We start from the raw sequence: 24,852 nt of genomic DNA on the forward strand, positions 1-24,852 counted from the left end.
TTCGGCACCCCTGCTAACTAATAGCACTGCCAGTGTGACTATTTATCAGTTGAATGTAAGATTCCTGTCAGAACTGCAGCCACTGGCCTCGGAGTGAGCAACCAGGCAGCCGCATTTTCCGATACTGTCTCTGTAGTTCTGGCTACAGAATCTCTGACAGCTGAATATCACTCCTCCGCCTGCTATCAAAGATGCAGTAGCCGGGACTTTAGAGGCAGCATCGGATAATTCCTGCCTGCTTACTCCACATTCTGGTGGCTGCAGTCGCCACAGGAGTTAGTGGTTACCAGAACCCACCCCATCCTATGCTTCCTGCTGCCACAAAAACAGCTTACAACGGGAAAACTCTCTCTCTCCTAGGTACTCATTTTTCTGGCGGGGCTTTCACAGCTCCAGTAGAGGTGGGTGGAGCAGGAAGAGATCATCACAGTGTAGTCACCCTGGAGCACTGCTTCCTGCCCAGTACACAGCACAGCTCTCCCCGGAGCACTGCTTCCTGCCCAGTACACAGCACAGCTCTGCCCGGAGCACTGCTTCCTGCCCAGTACACAGCACAGCTCTCCCTGGAGCACTGCTTCCTGCCCAGTACACAGCACAGCTCTCCCTGGAGCACTGCTTCCTGCCCAGCACAGCTCTCCCCAGAGCACTGCTTCCTGCCCAGCACAGCTCTCCTCGGAGCACTGCTTCCTGCCCAGTACACAGCACAGCTCTCCCTGGAGCACTGCTTCCTGCCCAGCACAGCTCTCCCCGGAGCACTGCTTCCTGCCCAGTACACAGCACAGCTCTCCCCGGAGCACTGCTTCCTGCCCAGTACACAGCACAGCTCTCCCTGGAGCACTGCTTCCTGCCCAGCACAGCTCTCCCCAGAGCACTGCTTCCTGCCCAGCACAGCTGTCCCCGGAGCACTGCTTCCTGCCCAGTACACAGCACAGCTCTCCCCGGAGCACTGCTTCCTGCCCAGTACACAGCACAGCTCTGCCCGGAGCACTGCTTCCTGCCCAGTACACAGCACAGCTCTCCACGGAGCACTGTTTCCTGCCCAGTACACAGCACAGCTCTCCCCGGAGCACTGCTTCCTGCCCAGTACACAGCACAGCTCTCCTCGGAGCACTGCTTCCTGCCCAGTACACAGCACAGCTCTCCCTGGAGCACTGCTTCCTGCCCAGCACAGCTCTCCCCGGAGCACTGCTTCCTGCCCAGTACACAGCACAGCTCTCCCCGGAGCACTGCTTCCTGCCCAGTACACAGCACAGCTCTCCCTGGAGCACTGCTTCCTGCCCAGCACAGCTCTCCCCAGAGCACTGCTTCCTGCCCAGCACAGCTGTCCCCGGAGCACTGCTTCCTGCCCAGTACACAGCACAGCTCTCCCCGGAGCACTGCTTCCTGCCCAGTACACAGCACAGCTCTGCCCGGAGCACTGCTTCCTGCCCAGTACACAGCACAGCTCTCCCCGGAGCACTGTTTCCTGCCCAGTACACAGCACAGCTCTCCCCGGAGCACTGCTTCCTGCCCAGTACACAGCACAGCTCTCCTCAGAGCACTGCTTCCTGTCCAGTACACAGCACAGCTCTCCCCGGAGCACTGCTTCCTGCCCAGCACAGCTCTCCCTGGGGCAGAGTGAAGATCTGAGAGAAATTATGGCAGCCTGCATTATCTTTACATGTGAGTCCCGACCTTCTCTGCCTTTTACACTATGCTGAGCTGTGCTGTAAACCTGTCCTGCACCTTGCAGGGAAGGTTTACTGAAAGAAAAGTGACATTCTTGAACAGGTTAGGAATTATTGGGACTTCTACATATATATCTTATATCTTATTAAAATCATTCTTTTTTAATAAGATATAATGTGTATGTTAAATACATCTATGTAGTACCTCAGTAATTCTCAACCTAGCAAAAAAATGTGGCCATTAACATCAAGGAATGGAATTCCATAATACATCCCAACTTCAGGAAAAAATAAAAAAGCCCATCCTTTATATTTCTTTACTGATTATATTAACCCTTCGCCTAATGCCCTATAGACAATAACTTAGTGTACTTTGACATTTACCTCCTATGCTATGTCATGCTTCTTTTTGTTTTGACCAGCTATGTACATAGGACTACCTGTATACCTGCTGGTTTGATGTATCACACATCTCACTGTTTTACAAATGGATTCTGTATATGCTTAGTTCATTAATAAAACCTTACAGTTTAGAAAAAAAAAGTCCATCCTTGCGTGTGGGGGAGGGGGGATATACTCTTTCACTTACCTGATTCCAAGCTCTCTTTCTTCAGTCAAATACCATACAGAGACATAAACCCTGTATGGTATGATGGAGAGGATGGAGTGTGACCACAGCCAATAACTTACATAGAAGCTAAGGGGGACAGACACAGCAGTGGAGGGAGTGGAGCGAGAAATAAAGTAAAGCTGGGTACACACAGATTGAGATTCCAGGGGTCCAGTTCACCAGGGACTGGATATATTTCAATCAATGTGTAGCCTTCCCTGTAAGACAGAAGCCAATCATTAGATCAGCTTCTCTTGGACAGGACTACTGGAAACCTTGTTCTTGCAGCCAATCAGCTACAGCACTAATCAGTGTATTCTGCCGGTGGAGAGTCCCCGCTGTCAGAATATGATGTCCAGGCAAAGGGGATTCCTGCATCCATATCACTTATGTAGATGCAAGAACCTGTCAGCTAGCGATCTAAATAAAAAAACCCGTGCACATGTACCAACTTAAAGCGATTGTAAACCGCAGCAGTGAAAGGAAAAAAAAAAAACTTTCCTCTGTAAGGCAATTGCATAATGTGCTAGTATGCATCACATACTGGCACGTTATGAAATACTCACCTTACAACGTTATGAAATACTCACCTCTGACAGGGCGTACATCTTCCCCGGTATTCCCTCCAGGTTCGCGGGCTCCGGCTGTATGAGTGGCCGCAGCCGCAATGATATCACTCCCGACCATGCAGAATTTCAGAGGCGTTGAGGAGGGGGGGGTTGTATCTCCTCCACACAACCTGCTTTAACCCCTTGAACTCCACTTTGCACTCAGTTGCAGGCCGCTTGCAGAGTGCCACCTTGAATGAGTCACGGTCAGTGGGTGCTACACCCGTTGAAAGCAACAGGGATTAGAATTGCAGCTGCGGCATGTGAACATGCCCATTCACTGCCTCTAAAGCTAAAAGATGGTAGTGGTTGAGGGGTGGTAAAAGCACAGCTCAATAGCAGGGTTCTAGTGTGAACAATTAATGTTTTAATAAATTAAAAAAATTCAGGTCCTTTTTTTTTTTTTTTTTTTACATTTGATAAGCGTTTCATTTAATCATGTTTTAATACATTTTAAAATGTTTGTTTACATTTATTTATAAGTGTGTGTGTGTGTGTGTGTGTGTGTGTGTGTGTGTATATATATATATATATATATATACACACACACACACACACATATGCACGCACGCATGTGTGTTTGAGCCTTGGGGTGCACACCCTAATGCAATAGGCTACACACGCCTATGGAGGCCATACATTAATCTGTGTAGTGCCAGGCTAAATACATCATATTTCCACACAAACAGAAACTGCTGACACCAGATTGTGAAGATTTTTATGCTATATAAGTACAGGGCAATAAATGACACCATGAAACCACATGATCAATGCGCATCTTTTGCAAGTGAACAACACCTGTAAAAGAAGAAGTATTAGGCCCGTTTCACATGGGTGATCCAATCAGGTCCGCCGTTCAATTTTTTAGATGGAGCTGATTGGAAGGTACATGCATACCTATGAACAGGTGGGTGTAAACGGACTTACGTCCTTTTACCTCTGGTTCCGATCCTGCCTGCTAAAACAAAAACTGAATCTGGCAGCAGAGTCCATTTACTTCCAGCTGCCTATAGAGCAGAGCAGGCTCTATCCATGTCTGCTCTGCAGAAACTGAGCAGGCATGGATGTGTCATCTGCTCACTCTGCTCCAATTAGCAGGGAATCTATGAGCTAATGCCCTGCTGATCGGAACAAAATTCACCCAGTGTTAAAGGGGCCTTTTAAGTACCTCCTGACCTTCAATATTTTGCAGTGCTACAGTCTCTCTTCTGGGTGTGTTGCATACTTGGTACCTTCCTCCAGCCCCAATGTCCTTACTGTATCCTGTACAGGGCTCGACAAACACCAGGTCGCCATGGCGACAAGAAATTTTGTCCTGGCACCTGGGGTGCCACCCGAATTCTCTCCACATCCCGCTCATGTCTTTCTCCCCCTTGCTATGTATCCCGGGCTCTGCTTGTTCATCTGCAGACCCGGGACCACACCTGCTCTCCTCCCTTTCTAGTTCTTGAATCAGAAGTGACATGTGGCGTCACTTCTGGGTTTCCACAGCCATCCAACCTGGGAAAGAATGTAATGCAGTGTGATGTATGTTGCATTACCTTCACTGGCGCATAGGGGAGACATAGGGGATAAAGGTGTAGCGCTAAAAAATGGTGGTAAATGAGCAAAAAGTTCATATGTAATAAATTCAATAGCATAAAAAATGAATACGTAAATATAAAGTTCATCTGGAAAACTCCAAATCACTGAAAAGCCAGATCCATAGCTCTTGTTCATCAAACGGCCCACTAATTAAGCAAGAGTTCCTTCCACCACAGACCCACATATTGAGTGCGATCACAGGCAGAAGTCATCATCTCCCGACCAATGAACCGCACAACTCGGAAGTTATGTGCGTTTCACAGGACTGAAGTAGTGACCCCTTGGCCATTAGACAGCAGCTCCCAGAAAAATAATCTAAAATGCGCTCCACAGACCGGAAACAATTGTCAGTCATGGCCTGGGAGCACATTACAAAAAAAGAAAGGAAGGGCAATATAAATTGATAAACAAAACAACGTTTTGCATTCTGGATAGCGGAAGTAAACACTTCCTAAACACCGGAATGCAACTACCATATAAAATAATAAAATTAGGCTTTCAAAGGTGCAGGATGATTCTTTCAAATTTTCTTTCATCACTGGTTATTCCAATCAGCATTATGAAATTAAAAAAATAATGCAAAAACATTGGAAAGTTCTACGAGGTGATCGAGTTTTGGGCCCGATCTTACCTGAACGACCACTGGTTGTTTACCGGGGAGTTCCCCCATTGAGGCTGCAGGTTGCCCAGAATATAGTGGATCCTCCAAAAAAGGTTTCTTTCTTTTTATATAAATTTATATAAAGTACTCATCTGTTCCAAATCAATTTAATGCTCGCTAATGCTCTTTAATTGTTTTGGACATTCTTTGCTTATTATTGGCACAAGGGCTTACCTGTATAATTGATTTGATTTACTAGTTTTCTTCAGTGATATTTAACAATTATTAATTTTTTTTACTTCCTATCTCTAATTCTGATTGCTATGATGAACACCTGTGCCCACTAATAATTTATTTAGGGGGGGGGGGTTCCTCAATAAGCATATACCTATATTAATGATACTACCGTATTGAAAAATAACGGCTGTTTCCCTATGGCTTTTCTATCTAAAAATATTATATATTTTCTTTCTTGCAGACATTCTGTTGCCAACAGTGTCTCTGCTTCCAGTGCTATTTGCCCTACTTGGGTTTTGAACCAACTTGCATTTAACCATGTAAATTCTTGGTTATTCGTAGCTTAGTAGAGTAGTCATCTTCATCTCACACTGCTCCACGGCATCTGCTGTGATTTTTACGGCCGTACGACACCAGTTGGCAAACTATCTGGAGGTGTACGCAATATCAAGCTCATCCAATCGGTAGGTGATCTCTCAATCTCGGTCTCAACGATGCTCCCATCTCTTGGCCCTTGTCCATGATGGGCATACTTTGTTATTTTTATTTGTTTGTTTTCTATTATTATTTTTTGTCCTTTTGTTTTTGTTTTTAGAATGTGCTATTGTAGTCTCACTCGCAAAAGGCGAGTGGAAAATTTGAGGGCTGCAATATAATACTTAGAAGTACTTCCCTTTTTATGATGCAGCATGATACCCATCTGTTGACCGCCACCACAAAGACATCCTTTTCCAAATGTTTGGCCTTCACTGGGAGCAAATGGTAAGAAAACATAATTCACCAAAAGTCCATATACTTTTTTGCTTTTTCATAGTTTTGTAAATTAAAAAACAAAGGAAAATGATGTATTTCTATGGGGTTTTCTACTTTTAACATTTTTAAGGGTTTTCTTCATTTGAATTTTATTGTTTGTAGTTTTTTTTTTGCAGAGGGGACTTACCTTTTATATGCTGGATACGTGCGTAGTGAAGGCACTGAAGGACCTTATGGTCTCCGGAAAGGATGATGGCGAACCATCTGCTGAAGCCCAATCAGGATCCTCTGTCAGTCTTCATTGCCCAGTCGGTGGTGTCTAACTGTCCCCGAACTCATCGGTCCTATAAGAAAAATAATATTTTAATATGGGGCTGAAACCCTGCAGTACAAACAGTTGTAATCATAGAATAGAAACTTTCAGACTTGGTTCACATATATGCGAACTAGATGAGTTTTGAATTGTCGCCTTTTTCATTTTTTTTTTTTCTGCCCAACAGTAAATTGGCCCAATAAAAAATAAATTGGCCCCTTCCCTGCCAGTCACATTTACACAGTAATCAGTGCATTTTTTGTAGCACTGATCATTGTATAAATGTGAATGGTACCAAAATGTATCAAAAGTGTCCGATATGTCCGTCGCAATGTCACAGTCATGAAAAAAAAAAAAAAAAAAAAAAATCGCAGATCGCCGCCATTACTAGTAAAAAATAAATAAAAATGCCATACATCTATCCCGTAGTTTGTAGACGCTATAATTTTTGCGCAAACCAATCAATATACGCTTATTGCGATTTTTTTCACCAAGAATATGTAGAATGCATATCGGCCTAAACTGAGGAAAAAAATTTTTTTTTTCAAAAAATTGGGATATTTATTATAGCAAAAAGTGAAAAATATTTTGTTTTTTTCAAAATTGTCGCTCTTTTTTTGTTTATAGCGCAAAAAAATAAAACCCGCAGAGGTGATCAAATACCACCAAAAGAAAGCTCTATTTCCTTACAGACTCCATGGCAGCAACGTGTGGGTTAAGTCCTGCCTCTACTACCCTATAGGACACTACTCCCATAAATCTTTGCTCCCTGCCCACGGCCGTGTTCTTTTTTTGTCCTCCTCCATAGGACCTATGTTGGTCTTCCTACCTGAAGATTTGCTCCCACACATTTCCACGATCTGGATTGGCCAAGTGGCGACTTGGGATTGGAATGTCGCTGTATTCCGTTAAGCCCTAGTTACTAGCGGGGTATGGAGCGGGCACTGGAAGAAGCCAGAAACCTAGCCACTGGCAGGAAGGCTGCACATTGGTCTAATAGCCCAGCTAATTAGGAGGTGACCTATTTTGCCCCTGAGAAGTCCGGTGAACTCCTTACCTTCGGCCCTGGTGATGATCGTGAGGGAGTGGTGAGATTGTTCCTCTTTTATTCATGGCAGCAGTGTTTGTTCCTCTCTTTTGTTCATTGCTCTTTTGTCTTTGTTTTTTTTCCTTAAGGCTAGCAGGCATGACGGCTGGTTCCTCTAGCGTTCCAGCCGCTGTTTACTTTGGGTTTCGTTCACGCAGCCATACTGCGCATGTGCGAGTGCGGCGCGAGAGCGAGGCTTGGTCCGCGCATGCACAATAGTGGCAAAATTACGCTAATCATGCATGCGCACTAGCGCCGCGGGCGGCGCCATGGTGATGTCACAAGGGCACCTTATTTAAACGGGAAATAGCCTGCAAGCCTTGGAAATGCTTGCATACTATTGCGGTGACTTCCCCTAGTCCCTGGTGATCTTGTCTCAGTAAGTGGCTCTGTCATGTACCAGATAAGACAAGAACTGTGTGGACTGCAACAGAGGAAACCCAGATGTGTATAAGTGAAAATATAAATGATTTATTAAAGATAAATGAATAAATATAACACAACCACCTCCAATATCACTCAGTGCACCACAACCAATACAAAACAGAACACCACAAATAATAATAATAATAACAGAACAAATATATACAAGTAAGGGAAATACCTAGATCATAAACAGAGCCAGGCTAGGGTCGTCAACGGGAGGTCAGCAGCTGGGGAAGGGAAACAAACAGTACAAGAGAGGTTGGATGGACCACAGGAGGGACGGGTCAGATACAAGGCTCAGGGTCCAGAGCAAGGAAACAGACAGGGAACAGGATCAACAGGCTCCAGGAATCAGGTCTCAGGTACAGGATCAGGAATCAGGTAAACAGGATGCAGGCTGCAGGTCAGGGCTCAAGGACAATACCAGGGCAAGATGCGTGTGCACCTGCCGGGTATTTATACTGCAGCTGCTAATTAAAGTCAGGTGACACCTGTCTGCAGAGGGGAATACCTGCTCCATACTGCCAGGATCCCTCCGCTGGTGGACGCCAGTACTGCGGCCCAAAGGTGACAAAATACTAGCAGGGAAAAGCTCTTCTGACAGCTCCAAACTGCCAGGAGACACCTGCTGGTAGACCTCAGTACTGCACGCCAAATGATCGATATTACCAGTGGAGGGAACCTTTCCTGACAGTACCCCCCCTCGAAGGAACGACCTCTGGACGCTCCAACTATCCATTGCTGGGGAAAGTCCATGGTGTCCAGCGGGCACCTCAATCTGGGCAGTGGGCAGTGGCACATTAGGCTGGGCAGCAGACAGGAACACACCAGGCTGGGCAGCAGACAGGAACACACCAGGCTGGGCAGCAAACAGGAACACATCAGGCTGGGCAGCAGGTTCCAGGTCGTCGAGCTGAGCAGCGGGCAATGAGACATCAGACTGGAAAGTGGGCACATCAGACTGGAAAGTGGGCTCATCAGGCTGGAAAGCGGCTCATCAGGCTGGAAAGCGGGCTCATCAGGCCGGAAAGCGGGCTCATCAGGCCGGAAAGCGGCTCATCAGGCCGGAAAGTGGGTTCATCAGGCCGGAAAGCGGGCACATCAGGCCGGAAAGTAGGCACTGGCACCTCCGGCTGGAACACTGGCCCCTCCGGCTGGAAGGCGAGTACCAGGACATCAGGCTGGAAAGCAGACATCAGGCTGGAAAGCAGACATCAGGACATCGGACTGGATAACAGGCACTGGGTTGCAAGCACTGGGACGTCGGACTGGGTTGCAAGCACTGGAACGTCAAACTGGGTTGCAAGCACTGGGACATCGGACTGGATTGGATTAGCTGGTGCGGAGGTTGGGTTACTGGCAGGATCGTCTTGATTGGAAAAAACTTTCGTTTTTTCTTGGGTTTAGTCACTGAGGCTCTGTAGGTGGGGGGTGCAGCAGACTGGAAAGGAGGATTGGGATATGGTGGAGAAGAGATAACAGTAGCTGGGGGAAGTTTTTGTGGATTAGTAGGCAGCTGAGAAGAGGCACGTGGGTTGAATGCAGGATAGGTACAGGGAGCAGAGACCGGATATGAGTATCTGGTTGGGAGCAATGTATACTGAGCTGCAACTGAGTTTGGCATGGGTGATGGGGAGACAGACTTGTGGGCAGGTAGGTGTCTGATGGCAGAGGTGGTTTGTTGTGGATTGGTTGGGGCTGGTTCTAAAATATCAGACCATGCTGAGAGTATGGGTTGGACAAAGGACGGATCACATGCTGCTGTCTAACAAAGGTCTGTACTGAGTGAATACACTCCAAAAGCTTCTGCTGAGAACAGATGGAATAGTGCTCAAAAAAGCATGCGGAATCATCCTCTAACAGCCACACCAGAGACTCCACCTGATCAGAACTGAAAGGGGGAGAAAAATCATCACTGGTCTTAGGAACACAGGACAGGGCTAGCTCAGCACATATTTGGATCAAAGGCTGCACATCCCCAAACAACATACAGCCCTGGTCAACTAGGGAGTGGGCCAAACGGATGAGCTCAAGTAGCTGGTCATTGGTCCACTCTTTTAGTGACTGGCGGAGATACTCTCCACTTTCTGATGCTAGCAGAGCATAATACGGGATCACATTGGGATTCATTCCAGCAAAGCCAGCAGAACCAAGATGGTTCCTCTGTGCAGCCACTTCTGGTCAGGGATGGCCTTGGTATTCTGTCATGTACCAGATAAGACCAGAACTGTGTGGACTGCAACAGAGAAAACCCAGACGTGTATAAGTGAAAATATAAATGATTTATTAAAGATAAATGAATAACTATAACACAACCACCTCCAATATCACTCAGTGCACCACAACCAATACAAAACAGAACCCCACAAATAATAATAATAACAGAACAAATATATACAAGTAAGGGAAATACCGAGATCATAAACAGAGCCAGGCCAGGGTCATCAACTGGAAATCAGCAGGTGGGGAAGGGAAACAAACAGGACAAGGCTCAGGGTCCAGAGCAAGGAAACAAACAGGGAACAGGATCAACAGGCTCCAGGAATCAGGAATCAGGTCTCAGGTACAGGATCAGGTATCAGGATGCAGGCTGCAGGCTGCAGGTCAAGGCTCAAAGACAATACCAAGGCAAGATGAGTGTGCACCTGCCGGGTATTTATACTGCAGCTGCTAATTAATGTCAGGTGACACCTGTCTGCAGAGGGGAATACCTGCTCCATACTGCCAGGATCCCTCTGCTGATGGACACCAGTACTGCGGCCCAAAGGTGACAAAATACCAGCAGGGAAAAGCTCTTCTGACAGCTCCAAACTGCCAGGAGACACCTGCTGGTGGACCTCAGTACTGCACGCCAAATGATCGATATTACCAGCGGAGGGGACCTTTCCTGAAAGGCTCTCTGGGACAGGTGGGAAAATGCATTCTGCTCATGGTACTTATCTGTCTGTTATTACAGCACCGATGGAAGCCTCTAGAGACATGGACTCTCCAGCGCCTGCCTGTGGCCAGCCCTTTCACTAAAGGTATTGCTGGCTGGGGGGGGGGCTGTCTTGGTCATCCGAGATTACTTTTCTTGATTTTTATGTTCCTTGTATTTCTTTCGTTCAGCCCATCCAGGTCAGAACAACGACGCAGCTCTCACAGAGGAAGCCACTCTTCGAAATCGCATCACCGGCGTTCTTCTTTCAAGTCTAAGCACCCTCATGATCTGGGCGCCGTAGCGAGGACCAGTCTCGCTCCTCCATGGCTCACTCCAGCCATTCAGCCGCTAGTGTCTGCTGGGGAGGTAGGTCACAAGTTCCTCCCGGAAGATCTCTATGCGATCTCTGTTTTTGTAAGGCTTCCAATGAAAAAGGGAGTACGGAACAGCAGCTAAAATCCCTGGTCAAAAGGGTTGTTAAGGAGTCCCTTAAAGGTATCGGGTCCAGCCAGACCCCTATTCCTCAGGCGGAGTCGCCACAGTTGCCGGGAAGGGAGTCATAAATTCAAGACACCTGGGAGTCTTCTCTACCAAGTCATCCTTCAGCTGCGGTGTCAGACAGTGAGTCTGAGGAAGATAGTCCCTGTGTGGGGTTTGATTTTGCCTTACTCTCCCCCTTGGCGAAGGCCATCAGAGAGGCCTTAAATTGGGAGGATCCTGTGGCTGCCCCTTCTAAACAAAGGAAATATTTCAAACAACTGAAGAAGGAATGTCTCAACTCCATTTCTTGACAAACTTGGTGAGGTCATTACAGACTAATGGAGCAAAGTTGAGAAAAAGAACTCAATGCTTTCAAAAATTCTAAAGCTATATCCCTTCAAGGAAGATGAAGTCAAGCATTTGGAATCAGCTCCACTGGTGGACGCAGCTGTGATGAGACTAGTAAAACACGTAACACTTCCCTTGGAGGATACGGTTTCGTTCAAGGACGCCTTAGATAGGCGGATTGACTCCGACCTAAAGAGTGTTTACCTTATGGCTGGTATGGCCTGTAAGCCAGCATTAGCTCTGGCAGCAATGTCCAAGGCCATGGAAGTCTGGACGGATAGTGTGGATGGAACTCTCAAGAACATTTCGGATGAAGTAGCTAGAAGCTCTCCTATCCAGGAGTTATGGCTAGCATCTGCCTTTCTGGGGAAGGCTTCGATTGATATCATCCGATTGGTGGCTCGGGTCATGCTCTCAGCTGTTACTGCCAAACGGGCCCTTTGGCTTCATCCCTGGCTGGCTGATCCAGCTTCAAAACAAGTATGGTGCCAAATTCCCTTTGGGGGGTCTTCCCTCTTCGGCAACAAATTGGATGATGCCATAACCCAAGCCACTGGTGGGAAGTTGGGGTTCCTTCCTCAGGATCGGCGTTTACAAAGCCAGAGAGGGTCTTTACCAGGAATGAGCCAGGGAGGCCCGTAGTTACAGACTGGGCCGTGAATTCTCCAGGACATGGAAGTCAAGGCAGTCATCCTTCAAGAAGGCAGCTAAGAGCAGTTCGACAGGGGAGAGAGAGCCGACCAAGTCTTTTTGAGATTGGGCCCGCTCAGACTGGCCAAGTGGAGGCTCGTCTTCTACTTTTCCGGCACGTCTAGGCGGCCTCAATCCAGGACTTCTGGACTGTCAGGATGGTCTCTTCAGGCCATACCTGGACCTTCAGCAGATCTCCCAGACTCAGGTGTGTTCTCACCTCCCTTCCGGCCTCAGAAGAAAAAGGGTTGATTCTTCTAACCTACGTGAAATCTTTATTGCCTCAAGGCGCTGCCATTCCTGTCCCAGACAATCAACGAGGCATGGGAATTTACTCTCCTCTCTTTATGGTCCAAAAGAAAAACGGGACTTGGAGACCTGTCATAGAACCTACCCATCTGAATCGTTTTATCAAAAAGGAAAAGTTCAAGATGGAGACTCTGTCAACAATCCAGCAGTCGGTCCAATCAGGAGATTGGATGATCTCCATAGATGGTAAGGACACTTATTTTCATGTCCCAGTGGCAGAAGATTTTTAGTGATTTCTTCGCTTTTCCGTGGGCAAGTTGCATCTACAGTTCACGTGCCTACCATTCGGTCTATTGACATCTCCCCGTGTCTTTTCAAAAGTATTGTTAGCTGTAGTGGCCCTCTTGAGAACCAAAGGGATCCGTCTCCATCATTATTTGGATGATCTTCTGCTGCTAGCCCAAGACAGAGACCGTTTATTAATGCACAGGAGTCAGGTTATCTCCACCCTCCAGGAATTTCGGTTGAATCCTGACCCTAGAAAAGAGTCAGTTAATACCATCCCAAACTCTCGTATTCCTAGGAGCCCTTTTCGATACGGTGAAAGCCACATCTCGCTTCCCGAGGAGAAGGTTTCAGTAATTCGAGACAGAATTCGTCCGGCCCTTTCGGCCTCCCATCTCCAGGCTCTCCAGTGTCTGAGGATCATCGACACTATGGTGGCTACGATTCCAATGGTGAAGTGGGCTCAATGGAAGATGAAACCCTTTCAAAAAGGGTTTCTTCATCAGTGGTTAGGCAGCAAGACTCAGATAACAACGGATGCCAGCAACAAAGGCTGGGGCGCCCACTGTTTGACAGAAGTGGCACAGGGTATACCTGGGACTTTCCTTCCAGAAGAATGGTGTCAAACATTTTTCAATTGGGGGCAGCATTCAAGGCGCTACTAGCATTTCGTCATCTGATTTCCGAAGCCTCGGTTCTACTCAGGCTAGACAACACGACGGCAGTGGCATACATAAGAAGACAAGGAGGTACTCGGAGTCTGTCTCTACTTCAGGAGGTAGAGCCAATTATGACTTGGGCCCAGAGGAACCTGGTCAACATAACAGCAACATATGTTCCAGGGACTCAGAATGTTCAGGCAAACTTCCTATCTCAAGTCCTTTTAGACAACAATGAATGGTCTCTCCACGAGGAAGTATTCAGTTGGATCCTGACCTTAGGGATCTATCCAAAAGTCGACTTATTCGCCTCCCCTTAGAACAAGAAACTGGCGAGGTATTATTCGAGGTTCCAGGATCCTCAGGCTTACAGGGTGGACGCCCTAACGGAGCGATGGTGGTTCTGCAGAGCTTATGCTTTCCCACCAACCCCCATCATTCTCCAGTTCCTACAGAGACTCAGGTCGGAAGCAGCAGAAGTGATAGCCATAATACCTTGCTGGCCCAACAGGCCCTGGTTTCCCCTGCTAATGCTTCTCAGTGTCAGGGATCTGATCCCCTTACCCCTCAGACCCAATCTCCTATCCCAAGGCTCGAATCTACATCCCTGCCCAGCTCATCTGCGCCTGCGCCTAAGGGTCTGGTTTTTGAGAGGGGAAGGTTAGAAGCTCTGGGATGCCCCAAGGAAGTCATTAATACTCTCATGAGTGCGAAGAGAAGAAGTACCAATCGGGTATATGAAAGGATTTGGACTAGATTTACAAATCATATGTCCTCCGGGTCCAACTCTGACGGTAATCCGACAGTTCAGGATATCTTAAGTTTCTTGCAAACTGGTTTGGATGTCTCCTTATCTGTTAGCGCTCTCGTGTGCAAGTTTCAGCAATTTCAGCTTTCTCTGGAGTATCATGGGCCAAACATCCTTTGGTTCAACAATTCTTCAAGGGAGCAGTCAGGCTCAGACCTCAGATGAAAACTAGATTCCCTAAGTGGGATCTACCACTAGTCCTTGACTTCTTCTCACAACTGGACAAGCCTCTCTAAGTCAGAGAGCTTACCCTCAGGACTTCCTTTTTGGTTGCCATATCTTCGGCAAAGAGAGTCTCTAAAATCCAGCCCCTAGGGTCAAAGGAGCCCTTTCTCAGATTTTTTTCAGACAGAGTGGTCCTATTTCCGATGCTAGGGTCAAATCCCAAGGTCACTGCAGTCTTCCACAAAAACAAGGATATCACACTCCCTACTTTTAATTCTGCTGGAAGTCTGGAGACACACCCCCTCAATATGGGAGTTACCTTGAAGCAATACTTGGAGGCTACAGCTTCTTTTCGACAATCAGACTACCTCTTTGTTCTGTTCCACGGGAAAAACAAGGGTCTCAGGGCTTCTGTGAGATCCATTGCAGTTTGAGTTGTATTGTGTGTGTGGGGGCAGGAGGTATATTATCTGTGTGTGGAGGGGGTGGATTATATGTGTGTGTGTGTGTGGGGGCAGGGAGTGTATTATGTGTGTGTGTGGTGGGGGGCAGGGGGTGTATTGTGTGTGTGTGTGGGGGGGGGGCAGGAGGTATATTATTTGTGTGTGGAGGGGCTGGATTATATGTGTGTGGGGGGGGCAGGGAGCGTATTGTGTGTATGTGGGGGGGCAGGGGGTGTATTGTGTGTGTGTGTATGTGGGGGGTGTATTGTGTGTGTGGGAGGTGTATTGTGTGTGTGGGGGGTGTATTATGTGTGTGGGGGGGTGGATTATATGTGTGTGTGGGGGCAGGGAGTGTATTGTGTGGGGGGCAGAGGGTGTATTGTGTGTGTGTGTGGGGGGGGGGGGGTGCAGGGGGTGTATTGTGTGTGTGTGTGTGGGGGGGGGTGCAGGGGGTGTACTGTGTGTGTGGGGGATGTATTACGTGTGTGGGAGCAGGAGGTATATTATCTGTGTGTGGAGGGGGGTGGATTATATGTGTGTGTGTGGGGGGGCAGGGGGTGTATTGTGTGTGTGTGTGGGGGGGGCAGGGAGTGTATTGTGTGTATGTGGGGGGCAGGGGGTGTATTGTGTGTGTGTGTGTGTGTGTGGGGGGGGGCAGGGAGTGTATTGTGTGTATGTGTATGTGGGGTGGCAGGGGGTGTATTGTGTGTGTGTGGGGTGGCAGGGGGTGTATTGTGTGTGTGTGTGGGGGGCAGGGGGTGTATTTTGTGTGTGTGTGTGTATGGGGGCAGGGGGTGTATTGTGTGTGTTTATAGGGGGCAGGGGTGTATTGTATGTGTGTATGAGGGGGCAGGGGGTGTATTGTGTGTGTGGGGGGGGGGGGCCAGGGGGTGTATTGTGTGTGTGGGAGGGCAGGGGGGTATTGTGTGTGTGGGGGGGGCAGGGGGGTATTGTGTGTGTGTGTGTGTGTATGTGGAGGGCAGGGGTGTATTGTGTGTGTGGGGGGGGCAGGGGGTGTATTGTGTGTGTGTGTAGGGAGGGCAGGGGGTGTACTGTGTGTGTGTGTGGGGGGGGTGTATTATGTGTGTGGGGGCAGGAGGTATATTATCTGTGTGTGGAGGGGGTGGATTATATGTGTGTGGGGGGGCAGGGGGTGTATTGTGATTGTGTGGGGGGGGGGGCAGGGGGGTATTGTGTGTGTGTGTGTAGGAGGGCAGGGGGGTATTGTGTGTGCATGCGGGGGGGGGGCAGGGGGTGTATTGTGTGTGTGTGGGGGGGCAGGGGGTGTAGCGTGTGTGGGGGGGGGCAGGGGGTGTATTGTGTGTGTGTGTGGGGGGGCAGGGGGTGTATTGTGTGTGTGTGGGGGGGGGGAAGGAGGTATATTATCTGTATGTGGAGGGGGGTGGATTATATGTGTGTGTGTGGAGGGGAGAAGGGGGTGTATTGTGTGTGTGTGTGTGTGTGTGTGGGGGTGCAGGGGGTGTATTGTGTGTGTGTGTGGGGGGGGGGCAGGGGGGTGTATTGTGTGTGTGTGTGTGTGTGTGGGGGGGGGGGGCAGGGGGTGTATTGTGTGTGTGTGTGTGTGTGTGGGGGGGGGGGGGGGCAGGAGGTATATTATCTGTGTGTGGAGGGGGTGGATTATATGTGTGTGTGTGGAGTGGAGCAGGGGGTGAATTATGTATGAGAAAGAGCTGCTCTGACTCTAGAATAGATTTGGCTTTGCTCCTCCCCCTGCGGTGGCAAATCCCCCCCACCCCACACACAAGCAAAAAGTGATAGTGTTTCAGGTAACAACATCTTTGGCCAATTGGTTGCAGGAAAGAACTGCGATTGTGACATGAGACAGTATGGTGGAGGGGAAACATATCTGGGTGTAGTGCACTCAGACTGGCAAATGCCGGGAGCTGGAATGAGCCTTCAGGCACTTGGCACCATGACCAGAGGATTTTGTTTAAATCCTGGGACAGTATCTTGGGATCTAAGATGGTTTGGGGGGGAGGGTTCTGGTTGACTATAACTAGGTTCTCTAGTGCTGACTGACTCCATCGTGAATGCTGCTGCCAGACTCATCCACCTTAGCAAACATTAAGTGTCTGCTACCCCTCTCTGCCAATCCCTCCATTGGCTGCCACTCACCCAACGAATTCGATTCAAAATACTAACAATAATTTACAAAGCCATCCACAACTTGACATCTGGCTACATCACTGACCTTATCTCTAAATACCAACCAAATTGTTCTCTTTGTTCCTTCCAAGACTTCCTGCTCTCTAGTTTCCTTGTCACCTCCTCCCATGCTTACCTCCAGGACTTCTCCCGAGCCTCTCCTATCCTTTGGAATTCCCTACCCCAATATGTCTGACTATCTCCTACTCTATCTACTTTTAGGCGATCCCTGGAAACGATTCTCTTCAGAGAAGCAGTGGCGTCTCCAGCTTTCATATTTAGGGGGGGGCACATGGGGGGACAGGGACAAAAGTAGGGGGGCAACTATAAAATGCAATTATATATATATATATATATATATATATATATATATATATATATATATATCCTGGGGCCCTTTACTACGATCCACAACGGGCCATTTCACATGGTCTGCAGTGAGCTCCCTTCCTACTGTATTGGGGCCCTCCAGGGTGGCAGAAAACAAGAGATATATGTCACCAGCATACCAAGAAAATATAAGGGTCCAAAGCAGTGGAGAGAGCAGAGCAGAGCAAAGCAGAGAACTATCAGGGTTGCAAAGGTTGTTTTGCCACCGGGCCCTGGTGTTCTGCCACTGTGGGGTTTCCCTACCCTCCTCTTGCTGTCCTGCCCCTGCTATTGACAGCGCTGGTCTGGCATCTCTTGGAATTTTCAGGCTGGTTCTCCTGTCCTAAGGACGGGAGAAATCAGTCTGTTTTTTCAGTAACTGAGAGTCCTGGTGGAGTCCTTCCTGCAACTCGCTCTTCTCCCTGCCAATAAGGATGCAGGGGAAGGAGCAGATCGGGTGGCCGTGGTTGTGTGAGCGCTCGCATTATGCAGTGTCAGTGAGCAGAGGGAGGGGGGAGGAATCACCCACAGGAGCTGACTGGGGAGGCTCTCCTTCTCAATAGAGACTGTGTTACTCCAGCGGCGGCCCGAGTAAGATGCGGCGCATCCGCTACGAATGCAAACAAAAAGACATTGCCTTTTTGTAGAAAAAAAAAAAAAGTTTAAATGGAGGGGGGGGGGGGGGCACATGGTGGGGCACAGCATAATGTTGTGGGGGTCAGGGCCCCCTCTGGCCCCCCCTATGGACGCCATTGCAGAGAAGCCTATTCTGCCTCTACCTAATAACTGTACTTTTATTTTCTCCATCAGCTCATCCCCCACATTTATTACCTTTTGTATCACTTGACCCTCCCTTTTAGATTGTAAGCTCTAACAAGCAGAGCCCTCTGATTCCTCTTATTGAATTGTATTGTAACTGTACTGTCTGCCCTCACGCTGAAAAGTGCTCCGCACACTGTTGGCACTATATAAATCCTGTATAATATTAATTAAATTGAGTTAGCACAGTTTAATCCTTTGGCGCCGCCCACACGCACGCAAATATGTGGCCTCTTGGCGACAGGTCCTTGGCGCAGAGAGGCCGCATATTTGCGTGAATTGCGGTCAATACAGCTGTGCCAAGAGCGCGTGCCCTGCGTGCTCCAGGCACAGTTACTGGCGCCTAACCAAAAGCTCCCAATTGCTACTTGCGATCGGGAGTTTTTGGATCATGTGAAAGACAATCAGGACGTTCACGTGAACTTAAGCCCCGCCCCACCTCCCGGCAACCTAAACCTCTTAAAAGGACTGGGAGGCGCCAGCATGAAGAGGTTAATGTGGCTGTGTTGCTCAAACATTTTGTATCACATTCTTAGCCCACGCTGTTTTGTACATTGAGAACAATTCCTGAGAATAGTGCTGAGCAAGAAGACAAACCCACAGACTGTTGTGATGAATGAACCTTTTTATCCCATGACTGTGCTCTTTTATTGGTTATGCTTGCTATTCGTGTGACATTGTTATTTCCACCCTTAAAGTGGCTGTAAACCCTTTACATCCACTTTTTACTACAGGCAAGCCCATAATTAGGCTTACCTGTAGCTACACTGGATATCTCCTAAACCTGCACCGTTTAGGAGATATCCCTGTATTTGCATGTGCCAATGTCATTGGCACATGCACACTTAAGCAAACTGAAGCAACGGCACGTACGTGCCGTTGCTACAGTTAGACTGTGCCGTTACCGGCGGCTCCCGTGGGCATGCGAGGGAGTGACATCATCGCGGCTCTGGTCAATCACAACGCCGGAGCCGCGATACCCGGAAGTAACCCCCTGGAGCATTGTTGGCTGCTGGAGCGGTAAATGAGGACCGCTGCGTGGGCTTCGATCTCAGGTAAGTAATTCATAATGAGCTAGTATGCTATGCAATGTTACTTTGTTATAAGCTAATGCCCAGTTCTAGCTAAAACTTTTTTTTTTTAGCTTTGGATAGACTCCAAAGTGCTCAAGCTTCTGTCCGGTTTTTATTGTTCCCTCTGTCCCTCTTGGAAGGATGTTCCCATACTTCCTTTTCCAGGGATAGGAAGTGAGGGGAAATCACCTCAGTTGCAACACACAACAACAAAGTCAATTTTTTTAACTTTATTTTTCTTCAAGGCTTCATTTTTCGAGAAGACTTTAGCGGTTAAGACATTAAAGTGGTTGTAAACCCATTACAATCACTTTAACCTACAGGTAAGCCTAGATTAAGGCTTACCTGGAGGTGCAAGAAATATCTCCCAAACCTAAAAGGAGATATTTGCAGAAATAGTGGCACCAACGTAGACATCGGGCGCAGGTGCACTGAGCGTGCAATTTCTAACAGCGATCATGCCGTTTTAGTGGTGGCACCAGCGCGCATGTGCAGGAGTGATGTTATGGCGGCTTTGGCCAGTCACAGTGCTGGAGCCGCGATACCTGGAAGTCACTCCCGGAAAGATGGCGGCGTCGGAGGAGGCGAACGAGGGCCGATGCGGGGGCTTCAATCTCAGGTAATTCATAATGAGCTAGTATGCTTTTTTTTTTTTTTTACAGAGGCTTTACTTCCGCTACGTGTTGAGTTATTTTGAGAGGACAGTAAATTTACACTGTTATACAAGCTGTACACTCCCTACTTTACATTGTAGAAAAGTGTCATTTCTTCAGTGTTGTCACATGAAAAGATAGAATAAAATATTTACAAAAATGTGAGGGGTGTACTCAGTTTTGTGAAATACTGTATAAGTGAAGCTTTGTAATAAATGAATGTGAAAGGGTTAAACCGTGTGAATACAAACTAGCAGATCGCAACATTCCACTATTAGTGAGTACAGGGGCCTTTATTGGAGAGGGGCGTACAGGAAGACGGCTCTAGTACACAATGACGGAGAATGTGACCAGACTGGTTTACATCTATTCAGCGAACTCCCCTCAGGCAATCAGATTGTCCACAAACCCCGCCCAAGCTAAGAGAGCGCCAATCACAGGAGGAGGTTGGCTGTGTTGTCTGATGCTGAGCGGAGGCAGAGTGTCGGCTCTTCATCCCCGGCCTGCTCCGTCCTCACCCCGCTCAGGTAAATCTCATAGTCTATGTGTATATGGGATAGGGGCGGAGCGAGGCTTCACCTGTACCATTCCGGGGAGGGGGGTGTCCGCTCTCAGTAATACATACAAATGTCCGGCATGTGCAGACAGAGGGAATGCAGGGGGCGGTTGTTGGTGTGTGTCAGGGTAGCAGTGTGTGTGTGTGTCAGGGTTACTGTGTAGTGTGGGTGTCATGGTTGGTGTGTTAGTGTCAAGGTTGTAGTGTGTATCATGGCTTACTGTAGTGTGTTTGTCTGTCAGGGTTAATGTGTGTGTCAGGGTTGTAGAGTGTATCATGGTTTACTGGAGTGAGTGTGTGCCTGTCTGGGTAACTGTGTGTGTCAGGGTTGTGCTATGGACAGAGTGCAGGATCCATGGGTGAGCTACATGCAGGGATCAGCTCACCCCACCAACTAACGCCCCTCCACTACCAGATCCCCCACCCCCTAACTACTACCCTGCCACTCACCACTGACAGACCCCCCCCACTGACAAATCATCCCCCCCAACTAATGCCCAGCCTGCCCCACTAGCAGACCACCACTCACCCAACTACTGCCCCCCCACTACCAGATCCCCCACCCCCTAACTACTACCCTGCCAATCACCACTGACAGACCCCCCCCACTGACAGACCCCCCCCCCCAACTAATGCCCAGCCTGCCCCACTACCAGACCACCACCCACCCAACTACTGCCCCCCCACTACCAGATCCCCCACCCCCTAACTACTACCCTGCCACTCACCACTGACAGACCCCCCCAACTAATGCCCAGCCTGCCCCACTACCAGACCACCACCCACCCAACTACTGCCCCCCCACTACCAGACCACCACCCCCTGTGAAATCCCCGGGGATAAGCACTCAACTTTTGGCATTCAAGTGGTTCATCCAGCCTGTGTGTCCTCCATTCCAGCCTGTGCTTGCAAGTCCAGCCGACCGCTCGGCCTGTAAGAAGTTGATTTTGTAAGCTGCCTGTTCGGCTGCAGTATCTCTGTGCACAGCTTGTATAGCCTGAAACCAGCGCATGCGCAGTAACAGGAGCCGGGACTCGCAGAGACCATAGCTGTCACTGTAAACACAGACGTTCCTGTGTTTACAAGTGACGGGAGGAAGAGCAGGAGGTGGCGGCCAAAGGCCACTGCGGACCATATGACAAGGCTCGGCGGGCCTTGTGTTTGACACTTGTGGTGTACATGGATACATTGGCTAACATAGCAGCATCTTTGGAGTGGTGAAGGAGCCGTGGAGTTAAGCTATGTGTACATTCGTTCCACCTGGTAGAACAGTTATTTCAGCACACTGAAAGCTTCACTGCAACAGGAATGAGTTTTGCTAACCAATACACCTATGTTTCTCATTGATGGGCAAATGTAGACAAACTTTAAAAAATGTACTTTATTTTGTATACTTTTTTTAGTAAGAAATTAAGTATTTTCCAAAGTGTCTTCCAGGACAGCTACATGAGATGGTCGGCTCCTCCCTCTACAGGAAACACAATTCCAAAAACAGTTAAAGGGCCCTTCTCACATTTTATGCATGAAGGTAAAAAACCTTCATTCTGCATAGCAAAGCTATGGATTCCCTGAGTGACAGCCCTGGTTGACCCAGCACTGTCACGTGCACCTCCGAACTACGAGGTACGTGTTGTTTCCTTCTGTTCTGGACCAAAATGGAGTGACTGGAGCAAAAGGCAAAGCATGTGCTGGTTTAGGAGGATTACAGCAAACCCGCTCCTTTGCCCTGAATGGACAAAGCACAGGTTCATTGTAATTCCTCTAAAATGTTATTTACAACAGTGACTTTGAAATAAAAGAAAAAAATGACAAAGTAATGAAACTCTTAGAGCCGGTTCACACTGGGACGACTTGTCAGGTGGCTACAAGTCGCGTCCCGTTCTGTACAATGGACCCGTTCTAATAGGAGCGACGCAAGTCGCTCCGACTTAGAAAAAGGTTCCTGTACGACTTTGGGGGTGACTTGAGGCGACTTGCATTGACTTCTATATAGAAGTCGTTTTGCAAGTCGCCCGAGGCAGTTGCGCTGCAAGTCGTGCTGCCTCAGTGTGAACCGACTCTTACAGCCACTTTCTAAATTTGTGGGAAAAAGTACTTTGTATCAAGGTCTGCATTCTGTGCAGTGGCTGATTGCACTTGTAGGAGAACATTGGCTCAAATCTTCAAACATTCAGCAGAGCAGTCAAAATACCATCCAATCCACATGCACAAGGCAGATTCTTTTTTTATTTCTGCAGCATGGGACTTTTTCACATTTCATTTGTAAAGTTTAACGTTTTATATAAAATATGTAAAACTAAGTACACTTTCTGTAAAAACAAAAAAACATGGTTTATGGAATTTCTGCTTATAGCCATGCATGTTATTTTGTTTCTTCTTGCAGGCAAGATGCAAGCATTTTGATCCAGCCTTTGGAAAAGCAGAGTCATGCTAATGGATGTTGCACTGATCGCTCAGCTACCTGACCTTTGCACACATGGCCATATCGAAAAGTTGGTTTGATACAGGAAAGAGTTCCCTCCTTAACAGTAGTGTCATCCTGCTGAAATTTCTGACAATAATTTTTCTAGTATTTTTTTTCTGTGAGTTTTTGCTTTACTATTTTGTTATATTTTGGTGTGCCTGGCCAGACCTGAAGAATGCTCCTAGTGCACACAGCTCAACACCCCTGAAGGCAATGTTTTTATCTGACACTCATCTTTTGGGTGAAATACAGGGTCACTGGTTTGACAAACTAAGAAGGTAAGAGCATCCAGGGCAAAGGTAGACTGAGTAACATTAACCACTTCCCGTCCTGGACTTTGAGTGGGGATATCTGAATGATCATCCAGATATCATCTTTTTCAGCCAGCGATTCTGTGCACCATAAGAACAATCATAGCTCCAGTTCAGCCACTTGATCGTTCATACAGGCGGCGGGAGGAGAGGTTTCCGCCTCCCTCTGGTGCATCTCCTGGCTCACCCCTGTGATCAGTGAGCTGGAGAAAGAATCGCTCACTGCTGTAAGTTTACCTTAGAGATTTCTGGTGACCAGATGGTCCCCTGTCATCTTTTGGACCCTCAGAGGCCCAGGCGCGACCTTATCACGTCACGTCACGTCTGGGCTGGCAGAAGTGAACAAAGCTGAGGACGTGGCTGGAAAGGCCGAGAGAGTTTGTTATTTTTATTTTTTTTATCTCAGCCTTGCAGCCTGACTGAGAGATGTGGGGTCTTATTGACCCCACATCTCTCCATAAAGAGGACCTGTTGCGCACTATTCCTATTAAAAGGGATGTTTACATTCCTTGTAATAGGAATAAAAGTGATCAAAACTAATTTTTTAAAGAGAAAGTGTAAAAAATATATAAATATATATATAACATTTTCTAAAGTGCTCGCGCACAGAAGCAAACACATATCATATGTAAGCGCCGTTCAAATCACACATGTGAGGTATCGCCACGCGCGTTAGAGCAAAAGCAACAATTCTAGCCAAAAACCTCCTCTCTATTTACTCGGCGTAACATCATCTTTCACATTGTACAAAAAAATTGAACTAACTTTACTGTTTTGTTTTTTTGTTTTTTTTTTAAATTTGTGAAACTGTTTTTTTCCAAAAAAAAAATGCGTTTGAAAAATTGCTGCGCAAATACAGTGAGACATAAAAAGTTGCAACGACTGCCATTTTATTCCATAGGGTCTCTGCTAAAAAAACATATATAATGTTTGGGGGTTAGGAGTAATTTTCTAGAAAAAAATGATTTTTATATGTAGGAGCGAAGTGCCTAAATTGGCCCAGATGGGAAGTGGTTAAATAAACATGATGAACAGTTAAATGCCAGTGAAAGCTATTTGCTTGTGGAGGCTGATATAAATACAATAGATCTGAATAAAATCCACTGCACTTGTGTGAGTATGTGCAGATATAAAAGATCTCTAAATCTAGTAGAGCTGCATGATTAATCGTTAAAAAATCACAATCTTTATTTGCCCCCCCCCCACGATGCTAATGAGTCATTTCCGCAATTCTATGTAAACAGTGTAGAGCCGAGCTGTCAAAAAAACAACAACAAATCCCTCAGCACTGAGAGCTAGAGAAGAGATACAAAGTATCTTTTAGTTCTTTTTGGATCAAAGGGAAGAACTTCGGTCTGTAAATAAGGTCAGTTTAACCACTTAAAGACCAAACGTTTTTTGACGCTTGTTGCTTACAATTTAAAATCAGCATTTTTTGCTAGAAAATTACTTAGAACCCCCCCAAAAAAAAAAAAAAAAAAAATATATATATATATATATATATATAT

At 47.4% G+C, this 24,852-nt stretch overlaps 1 protein-coding gene across 8 annotated transcripts in view; it reads left to right on the top strand.

Moving 5' to 3' along the window:
• Positions 1-20,389: 20,389 nt before the first annotated feature.
• The window catches only part of MPPE1 (metallophosphoesterase 1), a 137,096-nt gene continuing 132,633 nt past the window's right edge, over positions 20,390-24,852 (top strand). For all 8 annotated transcript variants that reach the window (XR_012244502.1, XR_012244503.1, XR_012244504.1 and 5 more), the window contains exons 1-2: positions 20,390-20,540; positions 22,953-23,311. Coding sequence is in view for 5 of the 8 variants with exons in the window: in XM_073631321.1 (XP_073487422.1) it covers positions 23,046-23,311 (266 nt within the window). In the remaining 3 variants the exon portion in view is untranslated. The remainder of the gene's footprint in view (positions 20,541-22,952; positions 23,312-24,852) is intronic.

The sequence above is a fragment of the Aquarana catesbeiana genome, linkage group LG05 (genome assembly GCF_042186555.1).
Source record: "Aquarana catesbeiana isolate 2022-GZ linkage group LG05, ASM4218655v1, whole genome shotgun sequence".
NCBI lineage: Eukaryota > Metazoa > Chordata > Amphibia > Anura > Ranidae > Aquarana > Aquarana catesbeiana.